Source organism: Hordeum vulgare, chromosome 2H, assembly GCF_904849725.1.
Source record: "Hordeum vulgare subsp. vulgare chromosome 2H, MorexV3_pseudomolecules_assembly, whole genome shotgun sequence".
NCBI classification, from domain to species: Eukaryota; Viridiplantae; Streptophyta; class Magnoliopsida; order Poales; family Poaceae; genus Hordeum; species Hordeum vulgare.
In genome coordinates, this window is record NC_058519.1 from 596,887,778 (window position 1) to 596,907,211 (window position 19,434).

The 19,434-nt window shown below is 45.5% G+C and overlaps 3 protein-coding genes across 3 annotated transcripts; 2 read left to right on the top strand and 1 right to left on the bottom strand.

The window, feature by feature from the left end:
• The first annotated feature begins 10,133 nt into the window (after window positions 1-10,133).
• Window positions 10,134-11,653, top strand: LOC123428698 (U-box domain-containing protein 38-like). The gene is made up of 2 exons (XM_045112879.1): window positions 10,134-10,451; window positions 10,571-11,653. Exons 1-2 carry the CDS (start codon window positions 10,134-10,136, stop codon window positions 11,651-11,653), a joined length of 1,401 nt encoding a protein of 466 aa, XP_044968814.1.
• A 1,946-nt stretch (window positions 11,654-13,599) lies between these two features.
• Window positions 13,600-14,253, bottom strand: LOC123427574. Its single transcript, XM_045111656.1, has 2 exons — window positions 13,945-14,253; window positions 13,600-13,841 (listed from the first exon to the last, which is right to left on the bottom strand). The coding sequence occupies exons 1-2, from the start codon at window positions 14,164-14,166 to the stop codon at window positions 13,758-13,760; spliced, it is 306 nt and encodes a 101-aa protein (XP_044967591.1). The 5' UTR covers window positions 14,167-14,253; the 3' UTR covers window positions 13,600-13,757.
• On the top strand, window positions 14,231-19,070 carry LOC123427573 (probable isoaspartyl peptidase/L-asparaginase 3). Its single transcript, XM_045111655.1, has 7 exons — window positions 14,231-14,483; window positions 14,581-14,767; window positions 16,768-16,832; window positions 16,939-17,370; window positions 17,441-17,499; window positions 18,108-18,212; window positions 18,577-19,070. The coding sequence occupies exons 1-7, from the start codon at window positions 14,232-14,234 to the stop codon at window positions 18,794-18,796; spliced, it is 1,320 nt and encodes a 439-aa protein (XP_044967590.1). The 5' UTR covers window position 14,231; the 3' UTR covers window positions 18,797-19,070.
• The last annotated feature ends 364 nt before the right edge of the window (window positions 19,071-19,434 follow it).

Here is a 19,434-nt window from a genome sequence, read left to right on the forward strand (position 1 = left end):
TGAGAGGAGGTGGACCAGCCCCTGGTGGGCTGGCCTAAGTTTCTCTCAAGGGCCCATGCGAAAAAAGATAAAGGAAAAAGGCAAAAAGGGCCAAATTTGGAAGGAGTCATAATAGGATTCCACCTCCCTTTTGGGAGGTGGATTCCTCCCTTGTGGCTCGGCCCAACCTCCTTGGAGTGGAGGCCAAGGCTGCATCCTCTCCCCTCCTCCTCCTATAAATACTAGAGGTTTTAGAGGTGAGGGCTAACCCTAATTGCCACGTGCTCCCTCTACTTCTCTCTATATCTGTTTCTCCTCTAGTCTAGTTCGGCGGTGTTTAGGCGAAGCCCTGCTGAATTAGTTCACCACCACCACCACCACGCCACCGTGCTGGAGAACTCATCTACCTCTCCGCCCCTCCTGCTGGATCAAGAAGGCGGGGATCGTCATCGAGCTGTAGGTGTGCTGAACACGGAGGTGTCGTCCGTTGGCACTAGATCGGGATGGATCGTGATGGGATTGCGGGACGGATCGTGATGAGATCGCGGGACGGGTTGCGATTTAGATCGCGAAGATGTTCCACTACATCAACCGCGTTATATACGCTTCCGCTTAGCGATCTACAAGGGTATGTAGATTTACTCTCCCCTCTCGTAGATGATCATCACCATGGATAGGTATTGCGTGTGCGTAGGAAATTTTTTGTTTCCCATGCAACGTTCCCCAACACGGAGAGTGTCTCGGTCATGTCTGCATAGTTCTCGAACCCACAGGGTCTACACACTTAAGGTTCGGTGACGATATAAGCATAGCCGAGTCATTATTTTGGTGACCAAAGGTTGTTCGGAGTACCAGATGAGATCCAAATGTGACGAGGAACTTTGGAATGGTCCGTAGATGAAGATCAATATATAGGATGAAGGTCATTGGACTCCGAAAGTGTTTCGGGGCACACCGAGAAAGTGACGGAATACCGGAAGGAGTTTAGGGAGGCCCCAACAATTGTTGGGGGCCTCAAGGGCCAAGGAGAGGGGGCACCACAACCCACCACAGGGCTAGGTGCTGCCCCACACCTCAGCCCACTTCAGCCAAAGGGAGGGGGCCTGACCCTAGGGCGCCGACCAACCCAACTTGGGTGGCAAGGCACCCCAAGTGGGAGGGGACACCCCAACCCTAGCCGCCGCTGCCTCACCCCTTGTGCGTCGGCCCCTAGGGGTAACCCTAGGGTGCCCTCCCATCCTCCTTTCCCCTTATATATAGAGCGGTAGGGAGAGGGCAGCGACACAACAACTTGCCACAGCGCTACTCCTCCTCGCCCTCGTAGTTCTTCTCCTGTAAACATCATGCTACGATGCCCTGCTGAGCTATCACCACCATCACCTCATCACGCCGTCGTGCTATTAGAGGTCTCGGGCTGCTACTTCACCATCGCTCACTGGATCGAGGATGTGAACACATCATCAAGTTGTATGTGTGTTGAACGCGGAGGTGCCGTTTGTTCAGCGCTTGATCGGGAGTTCGTGGGACGGATCGTGAACGGATCGCGGAGACGTACCACTACATCAACCGCGTTCTTTATCGCTTCCGTTAAGCATTCTACAAGGGTATGTAGATACAATCTCTCCTCTCGTAGATGCACATCTCCTAGATTGATCTTGGTGAGCGTAGGAATTTTTTTGTTTCCCATGCAACCTTCACCAACATGATGATCTCAACATCATTGGCAACACACCACACACCGATGAAGCATGCAGTCATCTAAAGATGGAATTTGAGATGAAGGATGTAACATCCCAATTTTCCTAATTGGGAATGTTTTACATTGTAGCTAAGCATCTATGCATATTGATTTAAATAAAGTTTGTATTTGAATTCTTTCGACTTTTGCTTTTGCACTTCTATTTTTTTTCTTCACACGAGAAGTGCCGGGAAATAATCTCTTGCACGCAAGAGAGAGCGGAGGAAAATGATCCTCCAAAGTGTGAGGCATTTTTGAAATATTTTGAGCCATGAAAGCCAAAGTTTTATCGTGAAAATAATTGCAAAAAGAAAATATAGCATAAGGGATTTTTCTGAAAAAAACATTTTTTTTAAGTTTTTATTTTTGCCTTGGAAAAATGTTAATCGAGTAAAGGATATTTTTCTGATCATTTTGGTATATAATATCCTATATTAATTATTTTATTTGTTTCCTTTTTTCGTTTTAGTTTCTGTTTATAAAAAAAGAACACGGGAGATATTTCTGGGGCAAGATCCCCATCGCTGGGAACAAAAATCCCTACACCACCGCAGCGCCATCCCTGGCAAACCGCAAGCGCCACCCCTTCCTTCTTTTTTTTTCTTTTCCCCTTTTCTTTTCTTTACTTTCTTTTTTTTCTTCTCTCTCTTTCCTTCCCTCTTCTTCTTCCTTCCATCTTTCTGTTCCCCGTGATATTCCTTCCCAGCGAGCCTGCAACTTCCATGGTTACCCCGATTCCCTTCCTCCTCGGCCACCCCCTCCCCCTATAAAAACCGAACCCCCACGCCGCCCTCGCCCCGTTCCACCCCCACGCCGCCCTGCCCGAGCCCCAGGCCGCCCCCTCGACGTCGTCGGAGCTCCGCCCTGCTCGACCAGCAGAAGCTCCTGCTACCTCCCCGTCGCCCCGGACGCCTCCCCTGCTGCCTCCCCGACGCCCCGGAGCCGACCGCCCCCTCCTCCGCCGCCTCACCCTGCCGGCGGCCAGCCCCCCCTCGCCGGAATAGCCACCGGAGCTGCCCAGCTCCTCTCAGCCACGGTGAGCCTCTCCGTCCTCTAGTTTTCTTCTTGTTGTTTTTTTCCACCGTAGGATTTTAGATCAATGGGTTAGATTAGATGTGCATACCCCTTTGGGTCTTACAAAAAAAACCGAACCGGTTTTTCTGTCACTTAAACTGAGCCAGGTAGTTTTCTTTAGATTGCGGCCGTGTGTTAGTTTTCCCTCGCAGCAAACACCCATCAGCCAATCAGAAACTGCCACGTGTACCACTGTCTGTTAGAATCTATTTTCTCTTTTTCTGTTTAATTCCAAAACAGAGAAAGTTTCAAATTTGTTTTGATCATAGCTTTTGATCCCGAATTCCAATGGAGTTGAAACTTGTTCCAGTAGATCAAAAAATTTCTGTAGTTCATAAAAACATATAATTTGTCTATGTTTGAAATTTTCAAATTTGAATTAGATCAGATTTAGTTTAAACCTTGTTTTGCTTATTCCAGGAGTTTAAAAAATGATTTTGATTTGATTATTTTTGCTACTGCTTCCTAGTGATTATATCTTACTGTGGTGTAAGTTTAAATTTTTTTAAAATATGTTTACTTGGGGTTTTAACAGAAACAAGTTTCTGCCTTAGTGACGTGTAGTGAATTCTTTCACTTAGGCCATAGCTATTTATTACTTGTAATGTTATTTTTACTTGTTGATTGATTGTAGTGCTTATGGTGTGTATTTGTTTGTATCGGTAGATCACCCGGAGTGCGAAGCTTGTTACTTAGAAGCGCTCGATCAAGACAACTATCATCAAGGCAAGTCATTTTGATCATACTATCTCCTATGTTTTTTTATGCATGGTAGTTTCACCTTTCTTTGCCCAATTGCATGCTGCTTAGGTACTTGGAAATTTTAGTATAGGTTGTAGTATCATGTGGTGGGCACACAACAACCCCGATACTTGGCCCCGGGACGACAAATTACATATTGCTATGCTTGAGTAGACGGGATTTTGGTTGAGTGCATAACACGAGTGATGCGAGGTTGATTAAATAACCAAGACCGGTTAAGACAAGATTTTCAAGACATCGTGATGCAATGCAACTCTGGGTGAAGGACGGTTGATCGGCTCCCTGGAGAAACCAGTGGATGACCCGGGATGCTGGAGACGGCCATGACATCTTGCGGAAAGCTTCACCCAGGCTCGAAGAGACGGACGGAGGCTTCAAGACCCAAGGCTTACCTGCACAGCCACAAGTCATTATGGGCTCTAGCTTGGTTGGACAACGCGGCGACTCTGGACAGGCGGTGCTAGCAGATGTAGAAGAACGGTAGGATTGGATGGGCACCGACAGGGATTCAGAGGGACCCGTTGAAAGACCATGTTTTGATCATCCGGTCTTTAAACACCCTGAAGTGCGAGGACATACACGGAGGCGATCAAATCTTGTGGGGAACGTGTGCAAAACTCTGCAGAGTGCCCAACCTAATCGATTAGCCGTGTCCACGGTCATGGACAACTTGAGCCGAAGGCATTGAAATTCCCCTAAACTCTCGACACAACTCAATAATGATGTGGGTGTTAACAACAACTCGTGTACGAGAATTGGTTGGCGGAACCATTTCGTTAACAACAAACAATGTAGTAATATTTTGTTTCCAGCCCCTCTTGTTGTAGGAGAAAATTGGCTTTATGCAAAACTTATAGCCCCACCTGCCAAATATGCATGTAGAGATAGTTGTTTATTATTTTACCCCTCTCTTGATGACTTGCCGACATATTCCATATGCTGACCTACACGGCTGCAACGTATCATGTCGTAGAGTACTTTTCCGACCAGGAGTGAGGCTACGATCTACGCTCAACGACATGCCCTGGAGTCGGATGGACTCGCCTACCTGATGCTTCCGCTAGTCTTCGTTAGATATCTCATGAGATGGCCTTCAGCCACTTTATTGTAATCCATTATTGTAATAAAGTACTCGATATGAGATTTCGATTAATAAAGCTGTGTGATTGAACTCTTGATATATACATTGATGTACTGAGTGTGTACCAGCATGATCTTGGGATGGTACGGAAACACCAGAGGCTTGACTCGTCTAGAGTCGGGTCGCTACAAAGGATTTGGTTAAAACGAAGTTTTTCTTAGGTATTCAACTTGAGCACCTTCCCTCGGGGATCATGGTATACCAAGCTGTCTATATGCAAACAATATTGGAGAAATTCAATATGGACAAATCCTAACCATCTAAAACTCCCATGGTGGTTTGATCTCTAGACGTAGAGAAAGATCCATTCAGGCCAAGGGATGATGGAGAAAAGGTGTTGGGACCAAAAGTTCCATACCTCAGTGTTATTGGAGAGCTTATGTATCTTTCAAATTGCACAAGACCTGAAATTGCATTTGTAGTGAATCTACTGGCTAGACATAATGTAACTCCTATCAAACGTCGTTGGTTTGGAGTGAAGAATATTTTTTCATATCTCCAAGGCACAAAGGATCTTGCCCTATTTTTCGAGTTCCGGAGAAATCACGACTTTGATATGATTGGATATGCAAATGCCGGCTATTTGTCTGATCCCCATAATGCCAGATCACATACCGATTTTGTGTTCCTATATGGTGGTACTGCTATATCATGAAAGTCTTCAAAACAGACTCTGATGGCAATATCTACCAATCATTCTGAATTAATTTCATTATTTGAAGCATCATATGAATGTGTATAGCTTTGTAGAATGATAAACCACATACAAAGTCATGTGGAATTGGTTTGATAGAATCACCCACCATTATCTATTAAGATGCGGTCTGTGTTGCACACATGCAAACAAGATATATCAAGAATAATATCACTAAGCATATTTTTCCTAAGTGATTTTCCCCCATAATCTTTAAAAAAGCGGGTAAATACACATCTTGCAAGTACAATCATGCCACAACCTTGTTGATTTATTTATCAAGTCTCTACCAAATTCTATATTCCAGAAATATTTTCATAAAATTGGTATGCGACGACTTAGGGACTTGTAGGTGTCGGGGGAAATTCTTCTTGAGATATCCTTGTTTAAGACATCACATTACACTATCTCTTTCTGAACTTATGTTTCAGATTCTTATAAAAAAATTCATGAATAACTTTTGAAGGAGAATCCTTTGAGATGATAGCACTATCCGGACAATCGTAAGATTATTCTACATGATCAAGCATAGATTAAAAGGAGTGTTAAGATTAATAATTACTTAATGTAATTAGGGGAGATCTCCCCTTGCCCAAACCTTAGGCAGTTTGTCCCGCAACCGATGCACCCCCCCTCTGTCCCTGGAACCGACGCCTCCTCTTAAATCGTCCTGTCTCTTCAGGTCATATAAATAGCGCCTGTAACCATCGATCAATTGGAGAGATTTCACTTTCAATCTCGAACACCAGCCATGACGATCCTTCCCAAAGAAAAAGAGTGTTCATTTATACCAAATAAATATATTCACATAGCATAGTGTACTAAATTTCAGAAACACTTACACACCATACAAACACAAACTGCATCTACTTGGCAACACTTCGAAAACAAATTCAAAGTTTCAACTCGAAGCATTGGAAGAACGCAAGTCAGTTGCAACTTAGGCTAAACTACAACACTCATCAATAGGTAATACTACTAGTCAGCTGTGCCAGAACAGGTGGTCTCAGAGCTCAGAGTTGGTCGCCGACGGCGAGAACGGTGGCGGCACCTGATCAAAAGAGTCAAACACGTCCGGGGACAGGTCGTCGAAGAAGTTGTCCCGAGTCTCGACCTTGATTGCATCGCGCGCATACTCCATACCGAAGAACGGCATCATCATCGGCGCGGGATGCAGAGGTGGAAGCAGCTCCTGGTACGCGAGATCATCCATGGCGCCCGCTCCGACGAACCCCTTATCGACGCTGCATCTCTCCGGCAAGCCCGGGAATTCCAGCAGATGGTAGGGATGATGATAGAACGACGATTCTGGGGCTAACTGATAATAAGCTGCGTTCGACGAGCTCGCTTCGCCTTCAGTGGCCGGTGCTGCTGCCTGCAGCGGCAATGGCTCGAAACTGAGGAATCCAGAGTACATCTGATCATGCGAGGTTCGCGCGGCGTCCTGGTACTCCATGAGCGGTGCATCCGCATAGCATTGGCCACCGGAAGGATTGCCCATTGACGGACCATGATCCTGGCAAGAACCCTAATGTTCAAAATTCAGAGTTTCAGACAGAGAAAAGAGTGCAAGCCGAACAAGTTCAGTGAATCTGTGAACACATTTACTGTATTATATACAATGGCCATTTTATCTGAAGAATTCGGACAGATACTGGAACAAAAAGAAGGGACCAATCGCAACTTTGCAAGTACGTACTCACCATGGCAGAGGCAGGCTCGAGAGAGGTAGCGGGCGCTTTGGTGTTGCTGCTCTTGATCTTGGTGTTGCTGGTCCGGCTGCGGAGAGGTGCGCGCAGCAGCCTGGCGAGCCGCTTCTGGCGGGTGCTCCAGAAGTTCTTGACATCGTTGTCCGTCCTGCCCGGCAGGTAGGTGGCGATCCTCGCCCACTTGTTCCCGAACTGCGCCTGCAGCTCGATCACCACCCGCTCCTCGTCCGCAGAGAACTTGCAGCCACTTCAGCAAAAAAAAAAAAAAAAAAAAAACGTTAGGTTGCATTGCAGTTGCAGTTGTGAATTCTCAGCCAAGATAGATAGCACAAATTGCAGAGGATAACAGAATGCAATGCAAGTCGCCGTCGTTGTCACATCTAGCCATTTTCTTGTTGACAGTTCGTTGTTATAAAGTGCAAAACAATTGCTGGTACTTAGTGTCTCTGTTCTTACCAGTAAAACAATTAGCGCCGGACAGCGGGTCACTGTGAATCAGCGATGAGAACTAGAGTAACTTGGATTATACTAGTGCAGATGCAGCCTGACTTCTTAGAACGTGTGCACACACACACACACAAGTTTACCCGAAACCCAGCGACGACTGAGCAGTGGGAAGAAGAAGAACAGTGCGAAGAAGAAATGGAGAGGAATGGCGGTTGCTGCATAACTACGTACGTCTTGAGGTTGGGCCGGAGCTTGTTGACCCAGCGGAGGCGGCAGGACTTGCCGGTGCGCTGCAGGGCGCCTTTGGATCGAATGGAGCTCCAGTCGCGCGGGCCGTGCGTGCGGACGTGCTCCAGCAGCACGGCGTCCTCCTCCGCCATCCACGGCCCCTTCCGCACCGCCTCGCCGCCGACGTCCCTCCTGCCGCCCCTCCGGCGGGCGGCGCCGCCGGGTGCTCGCGCCATTGCCTGCCTGATCAGCCGATCGTGAGAGGACGGGAGACGGCGGACGCAGCGCGTGCGAGTAGTGTCCCGGAAGAGGCGCGGCCCTTTCTGTAACTTCTACTGCGGGTATGGACGGGGGTGCGTGGCGCGAACGGGAGCGTCGGGTGGGGATCGGACGGCCGGGCTATATTCGAGAAGGGAGCGGGCGCACGACCTCGCGGCTAACCGCCTCGCGCCGCCCGCCCCACGAACGCCGATTTCCGCGGCCCTGGATGCTCTCTGTGTCTAAACTCGCCACCCCGCGTGCCTTCGTGCGCAAGATCTTTTTCTTGCAAGCATCGTAGCGGAAGAGAAGGTAGCCGCCTTCCGGTTCTTTTATTTCAACCAGAATTTCTTTCCCTTTTTGAAGAAATTTATGCGTGCGATTAGAAAAATGTCAAATAACAGTATGTGCTAGCTGAAATCACGAGAGACATCGAGGGAGGACACGTGTGCAAAACATTTGCAGAAAATAACCATAGAAAAAATAAATTTAGCAAAGCACATGAAGTTTTCCGTAACCCCTTCCTTGCCGTTCGTCATTGTCGGACACGGACACCATCGTTACACATGCTTTGCAAGCCGAAGAAGAGGTCCGTCGCTAGCAGAGCCATAGTCAATGTGGCACATCGATCGGGGGTCGTACCATGCTCCTCATATCCTGGATGCACTGCATGCATTGATGTTTGTTGAGGGAGGACATCCAAACTTCCACCTTTAACCTTGTTCCTGGCTCTTGCTCTATGCCATCACCCGAGATGACAACCAACACACAACCTTTCGACACCCAATTCGTCACTTTGAAGAAGAAACATAATAACACTTCCATGGATCACTCCACGTCATCATTGGGCTTCCTATCGAGATGGGGCTAGGATCATACAAAAATATATTGCAATTATCTCACCATCAACACTACGGAGTCTATCATTGGAGCACTAACCAAAGGGGGGAGAACCAATGGCCTCCCGAGCAAAGTGAGTAGCCTCCCTTAGCGCCTAGCAAAGCAGCAAAGAAATGAGCTCGAACCGTCCTACCTGTTGTGCCAAAAATTATTTTATTTTTTAAAATAATTTTTTATATATGTAAGTTGCCTAAATTTCAAATTTGAGCCAGTCGATTTTCTCACCGTTTTGTGTTGATTCATGACTTCTTGGGATGAATTTTTGACTTCCCTATTTGGGTTTAGTCGATTTTCTTATTGAGCTTCAAACTCAATACTCATTGCATGTTTGTTTTTGTTTTTAATGCGTTTTTACTTTTTTATTAGTTTTTTACTTTTCTTTTATTAGTATTTTTGGGATGACGGGTGAGTGTAAATGTATATACACAACTACTATACAATATGTGGGAAAATTTAACTATTACATGATTATTCTTTGCATGCAACAAACTGTTGCAATTTTAATGCAAACTTGTGGACTAGTTTTCTAAATTTATTTTTCACATATTTTATTTTAAAAGGTAATACCAACGTCACTAATTTATTTTACTTTTAGAAAACTACATTTTTTTAGTATAACACTAATGCCACTAATTCATTTCTTCTTGAAAACTTCGTATGTGATAAAATTTCACTAATATGGTTGTTCTTGCATATTATCAAAAATAATAATTTGTGTGTAAATTGTGTGCAAACGTTGACATTATTTGTTTAATTTCTTTCTTCTTTAAGGGTAATATCAGCGCATCTAATTTCTGTTAGTATGTATAAGTATACATACAAGTACAATACAATACATGTGTATGTCATAATAGAGTAAAAGTTGCACTATTATATGTGTATTCTCTGCATATTTACAAAGTGAGTGACTTTAGAGCAAAGTTGTGTGCAAGTTTTAAATGTTACTAGCAAAAGGACCGTGCGTTGCAACGGGAAAAAATGATACCACACATTTTTAATTAAAGAATTTAGAGAAATAAATTAAAGGAAAGAGAGAGAGTAGTAGTGCACAGCCCATTAGGCGTGCTAAGGCCCAGCCTTACCCACTCCTAAATCCCCTAACCTAGCCCGATCCCCAGCCCCCCCCCCCCTCCTATCCTCCACCTCGCGCCGCTAGGGGAGAGAGCCCCACAGGATCCCAATCTCCACTGACTCCCCCTTCCAATGGCGCCCGCACTCCCCTCCCCCTCTGCTCCTCCACCGCCTCCCACCTCTGCACCTCGCGACCACCTCCCATGGTGTGCTGCTGCGAGGTCGGCCTATGGGGCCAGTCTTCGGCAAGACTTACCCCGCCGGTTGCCTGAATCCTCTAACCCCGACGCCCTCACCTCCACATATGCATCGCCGGCGCCAACCCCTTTCCTTCACCCAGAGCCCCGCTGTCTCGCGGCTCCACCTCTGTTCGCGTCATCCCAATTTCTTCTTCTCGAATTTGTTCCTCTGTTGATTTATGTTGCCTCTTGTAAAATCACCAAGGCGCATGTATATAAAGTGATGAAATTATCTGTGAAGTATCGATGTGGGATTATGAGGGAATAAGCGATAGCCCTCTCGTGCGTTTTCTGTCAGCCCAGATGCGTTTCTCTTATCCAATGTCATAGGGGGCTCTCTGCAAAAATGAAACGTTTTCACACATAAAGAGGTACTGCGGGTTTAATTACCTAAAAGACAGGGATCCGTTGGAGGATGAGGTGGTCACGACGGTGATGGATGCGGACGAAGATGGAGAGGTGGCGGCGGCGTTGGCCGTCCTCCGGGACGCCACCCGGGAGAGCGCTGAGCGTCGGCTTGCGCTCTGCACGCCGCGGCTGCTGGCTGCCCTCCGGCGCGTGCTGCTAATCTTGCGGCACGCCTCCGTGCGGGTCGACGCGACGACAGCGCTAGTCAACCTCTCGCTTGAGCGGGCGAACAAGGTACGCACCGTCCGCGCGAGCGCCATGCCGGCGCTCGTCGAGGTGCTCCGCTCGGGTGGCTCGGCGCCGGAGGCGCGCGAGCACGCGGCCGGCCCGCTCTTCGGCCTGGCGCTCAACGAGGAGAACCGCGCCGCCATCAGCGTGCTGGGCGCGGTGCCTCCCCTGCTGGACCTCGTGACCTCCCCCGTCCACCACCCCCGCGCGCGCCGCGACGCCGGGATGGCCATCTACCACCTCTCGCTGGCCGCCGTCAACCAGTCCAAGGTCGCCCGCTTCCCGGGGGCATCCAAGGCGCTCCTCAGCGTCCCATCCAGTGCCGCCGAGCCCACGCCCATCCGCAGGCTGGCCCTCATGGTGATCTGCAACGTGGGCGGCTGCTCGGAGGGTCGCGCCTCTCTGATGGACGCAGGCGCCGTCGTGGCCGTTTCTGGCATCCTCCTCTCCTCCCACGACGTCGCCGAGCTGGAGGAGTGGTGCGTGGCGGCGATCTACGCGCTGAGCCGCGGCAGCCTCCGGTTCCTCGGCCGGGCACGCGCGGCCGGCGCGGACAAGGCCCTCCACCGCGTGGCCGAGGAGGGGACCCCTGGCGGCGTCCGGCGCGAGATGGCGAGGAAGACGCTGCGCGCCAAGCGGGGCGACCTGGATGAGAAGGCGGACCTGACCGGCAGCAGCCTGGAGTGCGGGGACGGGGACGACTGCGGCGGGAGCATCGTGTCGGACGGGTTCACGTCGTTCCGGTTTAATTACCTAAAAGACAGGGGCTTTTTTTAAAAAGACAACGGCGGTTTTCTGACGGAAGCAATAGCCTCTTTATTATTAGGTAAAGAGGTAAAGATTCATTTCCTTTTTTCTTAAAGGGTAATACCAATTCCCCTAACTGATTCATCCTTAGAAAGTCCATTATTTTTCTCTTATTATTTTTATTGTTCTAAATTAACCGTATAGCAATGCCACTCGTTCATATTCCTCAAAAAATATCACTATTTTTTTATGCCATTCTTTCTCTCTCCCATAAGGGTAATACCAATGAAAGTAATTATTCCTTCTTAACAAACTTCTTTTTTCCAAAATTCCATCTTTATATATCATCGTTGCATATAATAAAAAGTGCAAATTATGCGTCAATTTATGATTTTTTTTCATTTTGTTATTTCTATTATGGCAATACCATTGCAGCTAGTTCATTCTTCCTTAGAAAACTTAATTATTTTTATTTAGTTTCAGTTTCCTTCTGTTTAATGGTAACAGTACCGCCGCCACTAATTCATTTATTCTTAGAATTTTGTGTGTGTGAAAAATCCACTATTATATGCTTATTCTTGCATGTTATAAAAAGCAAAATTAAGTGTAAATTTGTCATTATTGATTTACTTTTTAAATATTTTCTTTCTTCTTAAGGTAATATAAATGCCACTAATCCATTCTTTCTTACAAGATATTTTTGGAAAGATTTCACTATTATATGATTATTCTTGCATATTCATAAAACACAATTTATGTGTAAATTGTATGCAAAAAAATATTATTGTTGTAGTTCTTTCTTTCTTCTTAAAGGGCAACACCAATGGAACTAATTTATTTCCTGGTATGTTTTTTGTGTGTGAAAATTTAACTATTTTATGCTTATTCTTGCATACTTTAAAAAATGTAATTTCGTTGCTAATTTTTCATTATTTGTTTTTAGGGAATATTTAATTGTCTTCTTGAAGGGTAATACCAATGTCAGTAATTCATTCTTCGTTAGAAAACTTCATTCTTTGGTTTTTATTTTATATGTATATAATAAGAAGGCTAGAGAAAGTACGAAAATCCTACTCTGAGCTCGGGCTCAGCTGCTCCCGCAGATGAAACAAAATCAAACAAAAATTCAAAAAAAATCAATTGTTTTTTGTGTGGTAGACATTTTGATGCGTGAGATTCGCTCCAAATTTCAAGTTATTTGGACATCTGAGCAGCTCTCGGCAAAAAAGACAAATCAGGTCAGAAAAGATCGTGAATAGTAAACCATTTTACAGACCCCCGATTTGTCTTTTTTGTCGAGAGCTTCTCAGATGTCCAAATAAGTTGATTTTTGAAGCGCTCCTCACGCATACAATTACCTACCACACAAAAAATTGGATTTTTTTGTCTTTTTTAGTGTTTGTTTTAACTTTTTTCCGTCGGCGTGGGTGCAGATGCACCCGAGAGCCAAAACGCCGCTCTGAGAGAAAGTATATGTTCTGTATGTTACACACCGTTGCATAATATCGTTTTCCTTTAATATTTTTATTTGTTTAATTTAGGGTTAACCCACTTCCATTATTCATTTTTCTTTATAAAGTTCTCTTGTTTCTTGTTTTGTTCATTTTTTTTCCCAGGTAACACCATTCATAGAGTTCTTTCTTGATTTTTTTTTTCATTTATTCTTCAAGTGACAACGCAATTTTGACGTTGTTATCGAGTTGTAGGTTGTTTCAGACCAATTGGTGTTTTGGGGTTTCTGATCGTTTTGTGAGTAAATATACGAGTTGGGCTGTGTGAGGGAAACCAACTGAATCTCTTAAAATTTTGGTCAATCAATTTTTGTTGTATGTATATATGGTTATTTTGTGTTTGTTCGATCAGAATTGAACGACATACGAAAAGACTGACTGACCAAAAATAAATTTTCAGTCAAGCAGTTTGACAAGTTCCATGTGGCAGACGAGTACAATGGCATCCAGAAGATAGGATCAAAATTCCGAGTAACAAAAGTTTCCATTACAAAGTTACAGAGCAGTACAGATGTGATTATTGCATTGCATCTCCCAGATGTGATTACGCGAAGCAATCAAGATCGCATGGAAAGCTCTTAGCCGCACCAGCAGTTTCCTGGATCAAATCAATGGAACTGCTGCTACTCGCCTCCCTCCACCCGGCGGCGAGGAGGAACTCTGCTCCACTTCCGGATCCTCGCGCCCAAGCCCTTCATCTCCTCCACCTGCAGATGCAGAGAACGCAGACGCGCGGTGTGATTTTTTTTGCCGCATCCAGATCGAGAATCCGTCACGCGGACGCGAGGGGTTTTGGCTCCGGCGACTTACCGATCCGACGCCCGCCGCGGACACTCCGGCGGTGACGGCCGTGGCGCCGGCGCCGACGAAGAGAGAAGCGACGGCGAACGCCCTGAACGGCATCGTCATGTCGCTGCCGCCCTTGCCTCGCCGGAACCAAACCAGCGCGCCGGTGATCTGCGCTGCGCTCGCTCCAAGCCACCAAGGCCACGCCTTGCTCCTCTTCCCGCCGCCTCCACCCAGCTCATCCATCGCCGCCGCCGCCGCCGCCGCTAGGGTATTTGGGGGACAACACAGCTCTCTGCGAGCTCCAAACTATGCAAAACACACAATGCTCACCGACACGTGGGGTCGTTGGTAGGCCGTGTCATGTCTGTCCACTGACATGTGGGACCCGTTGCCAGTTCACCCCCAACATAAACGCGATAGGTTCTTCTCTCCCACCTCTCAGTGATCACCAGTACCACCATTCCCCGTCCCCAATCCACCTCAACCACCCAGCTTCCATGGGTCGGAGCAACCCGGGGCTTCTACTGGGCATCGTGCTGCTGCGGTTCAACTGGTGCTTGGTGAGTTGTTGATCCGATCCGATCCGATTTCTGTTCAGGCGGATTTTGTTCGTGTCATCGTTGATGGAATCGCTGCGATTGGGGGATTTTAATCTAGGCCGTGGATGGCGGAGGCGCGGAGGAAGGGGGCGGCGTGTTTCCGGTGGTGGTGAGCACCTGGCCGTTCCGGGAGGCGGTCAGGGCGGCGTGGGACGTGGTGAAAGCCGGTGGCGCAGGGGGGTCGGCTGTGGACGCCGTCGTCGCCGGCTGCTCCGCCTGCGAGGAGCTCCGCTGCGATGGCACAGGTCAGTAGTCGTTTGCTGCCGCCCTTCTCTGTACAATTCGTCCATGTGTGCCTGCGATGGGGGCATGCCGGCATGGACATCATTTCACCTAAGCACTCGCTGAGCTGAAGTGGGAGCACTGGGGTGAATGGCAACGATAAATGAACTATGCTGGGACAGTGGTCAAATTAGAGGGGAAATACTTGCTGAAACTGACATTTTTATACCGAAGTTACAAAATCATTTTGTTCCCCGGAGGTTGATTGATATATGATATTTTTTTGGTTGGTACTCCCAGAGGCTTGCTTACATAGAAAGCAGGGATTCCGACCAATTATTCTGTAAGCAAGTCTATAAATGGGTTTACATACAAGAAAATGTCTGATGAACACACTTGCAGGTACCAGACCGCAACATGATATGGCATCATAGGAAAAACTGAATAGGTCAAATATGATTTTATTCGGTGTTTTAATACCTATTTATGGTGAGAACCTTAAGTCTTACTACTGCATTTTGCAAGCCTGCTTAATAACAATTCTGTAAGAACCTTAGTCCTTTAATTATTTTCATAACATCTATTATCAGAAGTGCTATTTACACTATTTTTAAAATCAAGTGTACTCTTTGTTGATGTAATGCTCTGGAGAGCAGTACTTCTTGGAGCTTAATTTTACTCTGAGAAAATTATGATGGATATCAAGACATAAGTCTCAATAATAAAAGATCAAAAACGTTGGTCACGCCAGCTTGTCAACTCAACCTATTTACAAACGTTACAAATTCACTCTTTTTTTTTTAAATCTGTACCTGACATCGTGAAAAACTGAAGACAACGGTAAGTGCATTTGCTGTTATGCTCCAGATAAATATTACTCCCTCTGTTCACTTTTATAAGGCGTTGTAGACATTTCAGACAGCGTGCAAAACAGCTCAATTTCAGCTGTCTGAAACGACTTATAAAAAAGAACGGAGGGAGTAGCAATCAAATGATACTGTGTTCTCAAAGTACTCGCCTTTTTTGAGATCTAAAGTAGAAGAAACTACTTCAGGAATGACGAGTACACTCAGCTATCAATAGAGGACGGATGCAGTCTGGAGCGTCAGCAATTATCCTCTGATCTCCACTGATTCTGGTCAAAGCAGCCAACTCATGAGCCAGAACGTTGCTGCTTCGTTTGACGCCTCTGGTGTTACAGGCAGAGAGCGTAGACATGGCTTTTTTAATGTCCATAATTACTCCATAACAAGGGGACCTCGTGGGGGTTGGTGCAGCAATCTCCTGAACAATGTTTTGACAGTCCAGTTCCATAATCACCTCCCCCCTATAAACTCCGGCCAATTCCTGTAGACCCACAAGGGCAGCTCGGGCTTCTGCCTCCTCGACACTGCAACATGCACCTAGTTTTCTGCATACGGAGATCAGGACCCTGCCTCGGGTGTCACGAGCGACGGCTCCTGCGCAGCTCTCGCCAGTGTCAGCCTTGAAGGTGGCATCCGAGTTAATTTTAACAGATCCGAAGCTTGGTGCCTTCCAGTGCATATCCTGTGGTATGGGCGAGCACAATTCTGATTCAGCATTGGACTCTGCCCTTTTGCCCATATCATGGTCAGTTACCCTTTCAGTACTGCTAAATTCATCCCAATACTGCACCAGAAACTGGGCTGATCTGCTGACAGACTCCTTACCCACTCTGCGAATACAATCCTCCCTGAGGTACCAACAACGCCAGATCAGGAGGAGTATCTTGGCCCGCATGCACTCGTTTTCAGTTCTCAACAGTATTTGCAGTCAGTCTTCCCCTGTGTACCAGAAACTTTTCTCTGCCGACAAACCCCATTCGCATGTTGTTCCTATTACCTTGTGTTTGAATCCATTAATATTCTCTTTGCACTAAAGATATAGCAGAACCCGATGATTGTGTGTTTGCAACTTCTTTAGTTTCACAACGTGCCTATTTTTGTTGTGTATCCTGAATAGATCATAGTACTGGTTTTAACTGGTTTATTACCTTACGCAGTTGGTCCAGGTGGAAGTCCAGATGAGGACGGTGAAACTACCTTAGATGCTCTTATCATGAACGGGGTAAAAACTGTTTTACCTACTCAAGCTACAGTATATGCTGTTGTTTATGTTGTGGCATTTATGGTGGATGTAATAGAGCATTCTTTTTGCTTAAGAAAACTGGCAGAAAACAATGGAAATCGGTGCTGTGGCTGCCATGAGATATGTGAAGGATGCAATTATGGCAGCAAAGTTGGTCATGGAGCACACTGGGCATACTCTTCTTGTTGGAGAGAAGGCGACATCCTTTGCAATTTCAATGGGTCTTACAGGACCAACTAACCTGAGTTCACCAGAGTCAGTTGCGAAATGGTCAAAGTGGAGACAGAACAATTGCCAACCTAACTTTTGGAAAAATGTTAACCCTGCTGGCAACTGTGGTCCATACCATCCTATAAATATACCTAAGGACCCTGTTAAAAGTGCTGTATGGGAGAATGAAGGACTCACCTGCCAGGAATGGCTCAAAAATGATAATTTACTAGAACCGACAAACTCCCGTTTCAAGTCCGTTAATCGTCACAACCATGACACAATCTCTATGGCCGTCGTTGACAAGGTACCTAGCTTGTTTAAAGGAAAGTCACTCTTCCTATTAATATGAAACTAAACAGTGTGCTTTTCTTAAGATGGGTCATATAGCAGTTGGCACATCAACTAATGGTGCTACGTTCAAAATTCCAGGAAGGTAAGTATCTTGCCTCTGTTAGGGAATTTGACATATTGACATTACAATTTTGTTTGCCACCTATTTTTCGCTAAATCAATGCTCTGTCTATTGAATGCATCTGCAATAATGTACTATGAATGACTGCAGTATTTTTATAGGGAAACGACTGCAGCATTTAGTTGGCCTTGTATCTTCTATATTCGAAGTTCTGTCTGATGGATAATAACAGCCATAGAACTCACCAATGTCGAGTCCTCTTGTAGCATTGATGCAATGCAATGGTATATTTGCAAAGTCACTAATTAATGATGAGTGTTGATGATGTTGTCACTTTCTTTATGGCTGGATAAAAGCTAACAAAATAGATGGTGCATATTTAGAGGTTACATAATCTCATTAATTGTGGGACTAATATGTCTCAGTACATAGGTTTACAATATTTATCCTAACTGAATTATTACAGACATATTTTTCGTTTTGATATGTATGTGAACTTCTGAAACTCTGTATATTTGATGACATAGTGACATTGGAGGCATGCCACAGTTTTTCCTATTTCGCTGTTGTGGAAGTGGAACTGATATTTACCTCTTGATAGGTAGGACTGACTAATCATTTGCTTCCAGGGTAGGTGATGGACCAATACCAGGATCTTCTGCATATGGTGATGATGAAGTTGGGGCTTGTGGAGCTACTGGTGATGGTGATATCATGATGCGCTTCCTTCCATGGTATTTGAGAAATGAGTTTGTTAGAAAATTTATTGTTGTTCTTTCCACAAAACCATGAAATTTCTTGTTTTGACCCCTGCCTTATCAATTATAACCTCATAACTTCATTTTTCACTAGCAAGCTGTTATTTCCTCCGAACTCGTTTTAGTCATGCACCTATTACTCCTCGTGGTCTTACTTGGATGTTACATCCTAGGATATGATGGTATTCAACCACGTGCATATTCTAATTTGATTTGAAGGCTGAGTCTTGTAATATGAATTGTAGCTTATGTTAGTTTTTTATTAGTAGCCCAAGTTAAGCAATGGTCCCATGAACTGTGATGTTATCTTTTTTCCAACATTTCTGTGATGTTATTGCAGTTATCAAGTAGTAGAGAGCATGCGGCTTGGAATGGAGCCTCGTGATGCTGCCGTGGATGCTATATCTAGAATTGCTCGTAAGTACCCAGATTTTGTTGGTGCTTTATTTGCGATTAACAAGAAAGGAGTGCATGCCGGCGCGTGCCATGGATGGACCTTTCAGTATTCTGTCAGGAATTCCAGCATGCAGGATGTGGAGGTCATCACAGTAACACCTTAACACAGGCAGACAAAAGGCTGATTCGCCAATAGGGCGTATTCCTCTGTGTCAAGTTCTCTCCATTCACTCCCATGGTAATGCAACAATATTATGTTGGGCTTGTTCCCGGGTCATCTATTGGACTGCAATTTTCTATTGAAACTGCCATGTTATATAATGGTAGCAGATTCATTGAATGCATTGTAGTCTTCTCGAGAGAAGGTTGGGATTGCACATTGTCAAATTTTGTCTTGCAACTACGAGTTTAATGTACTAGCCAGGTGTACTTCTTTAAGTCATCTTCAGAGTTTTTGTGTGGAATAGGTCATCTTCAGAGTTGGTAAGGGCATATAATATCTCAAAAACGCTTTGTCAGCTTTGGAGATTCCCAGAGAACCTCCTCCTCCGTTGTTGTTTTTTTGCATTTGGTTTATTTCGCACGTTTTCTCCTTGATCAACCTAAGTTTGTTGGCAGCATTGAGTTGACACCCATTTCTTATTCTTCTGTGAATATAAATATGTTGTCTTCTTGTTTATTTCTATGAATATAAATATGTTGTCTTCTTGTTTATTTTATCAATCATTGTGTCTTGCATATTTATCGCCATAATGCAAGGTTATCAGCATTTTAAAGATTGTTATTTATTCTCTGAATATGC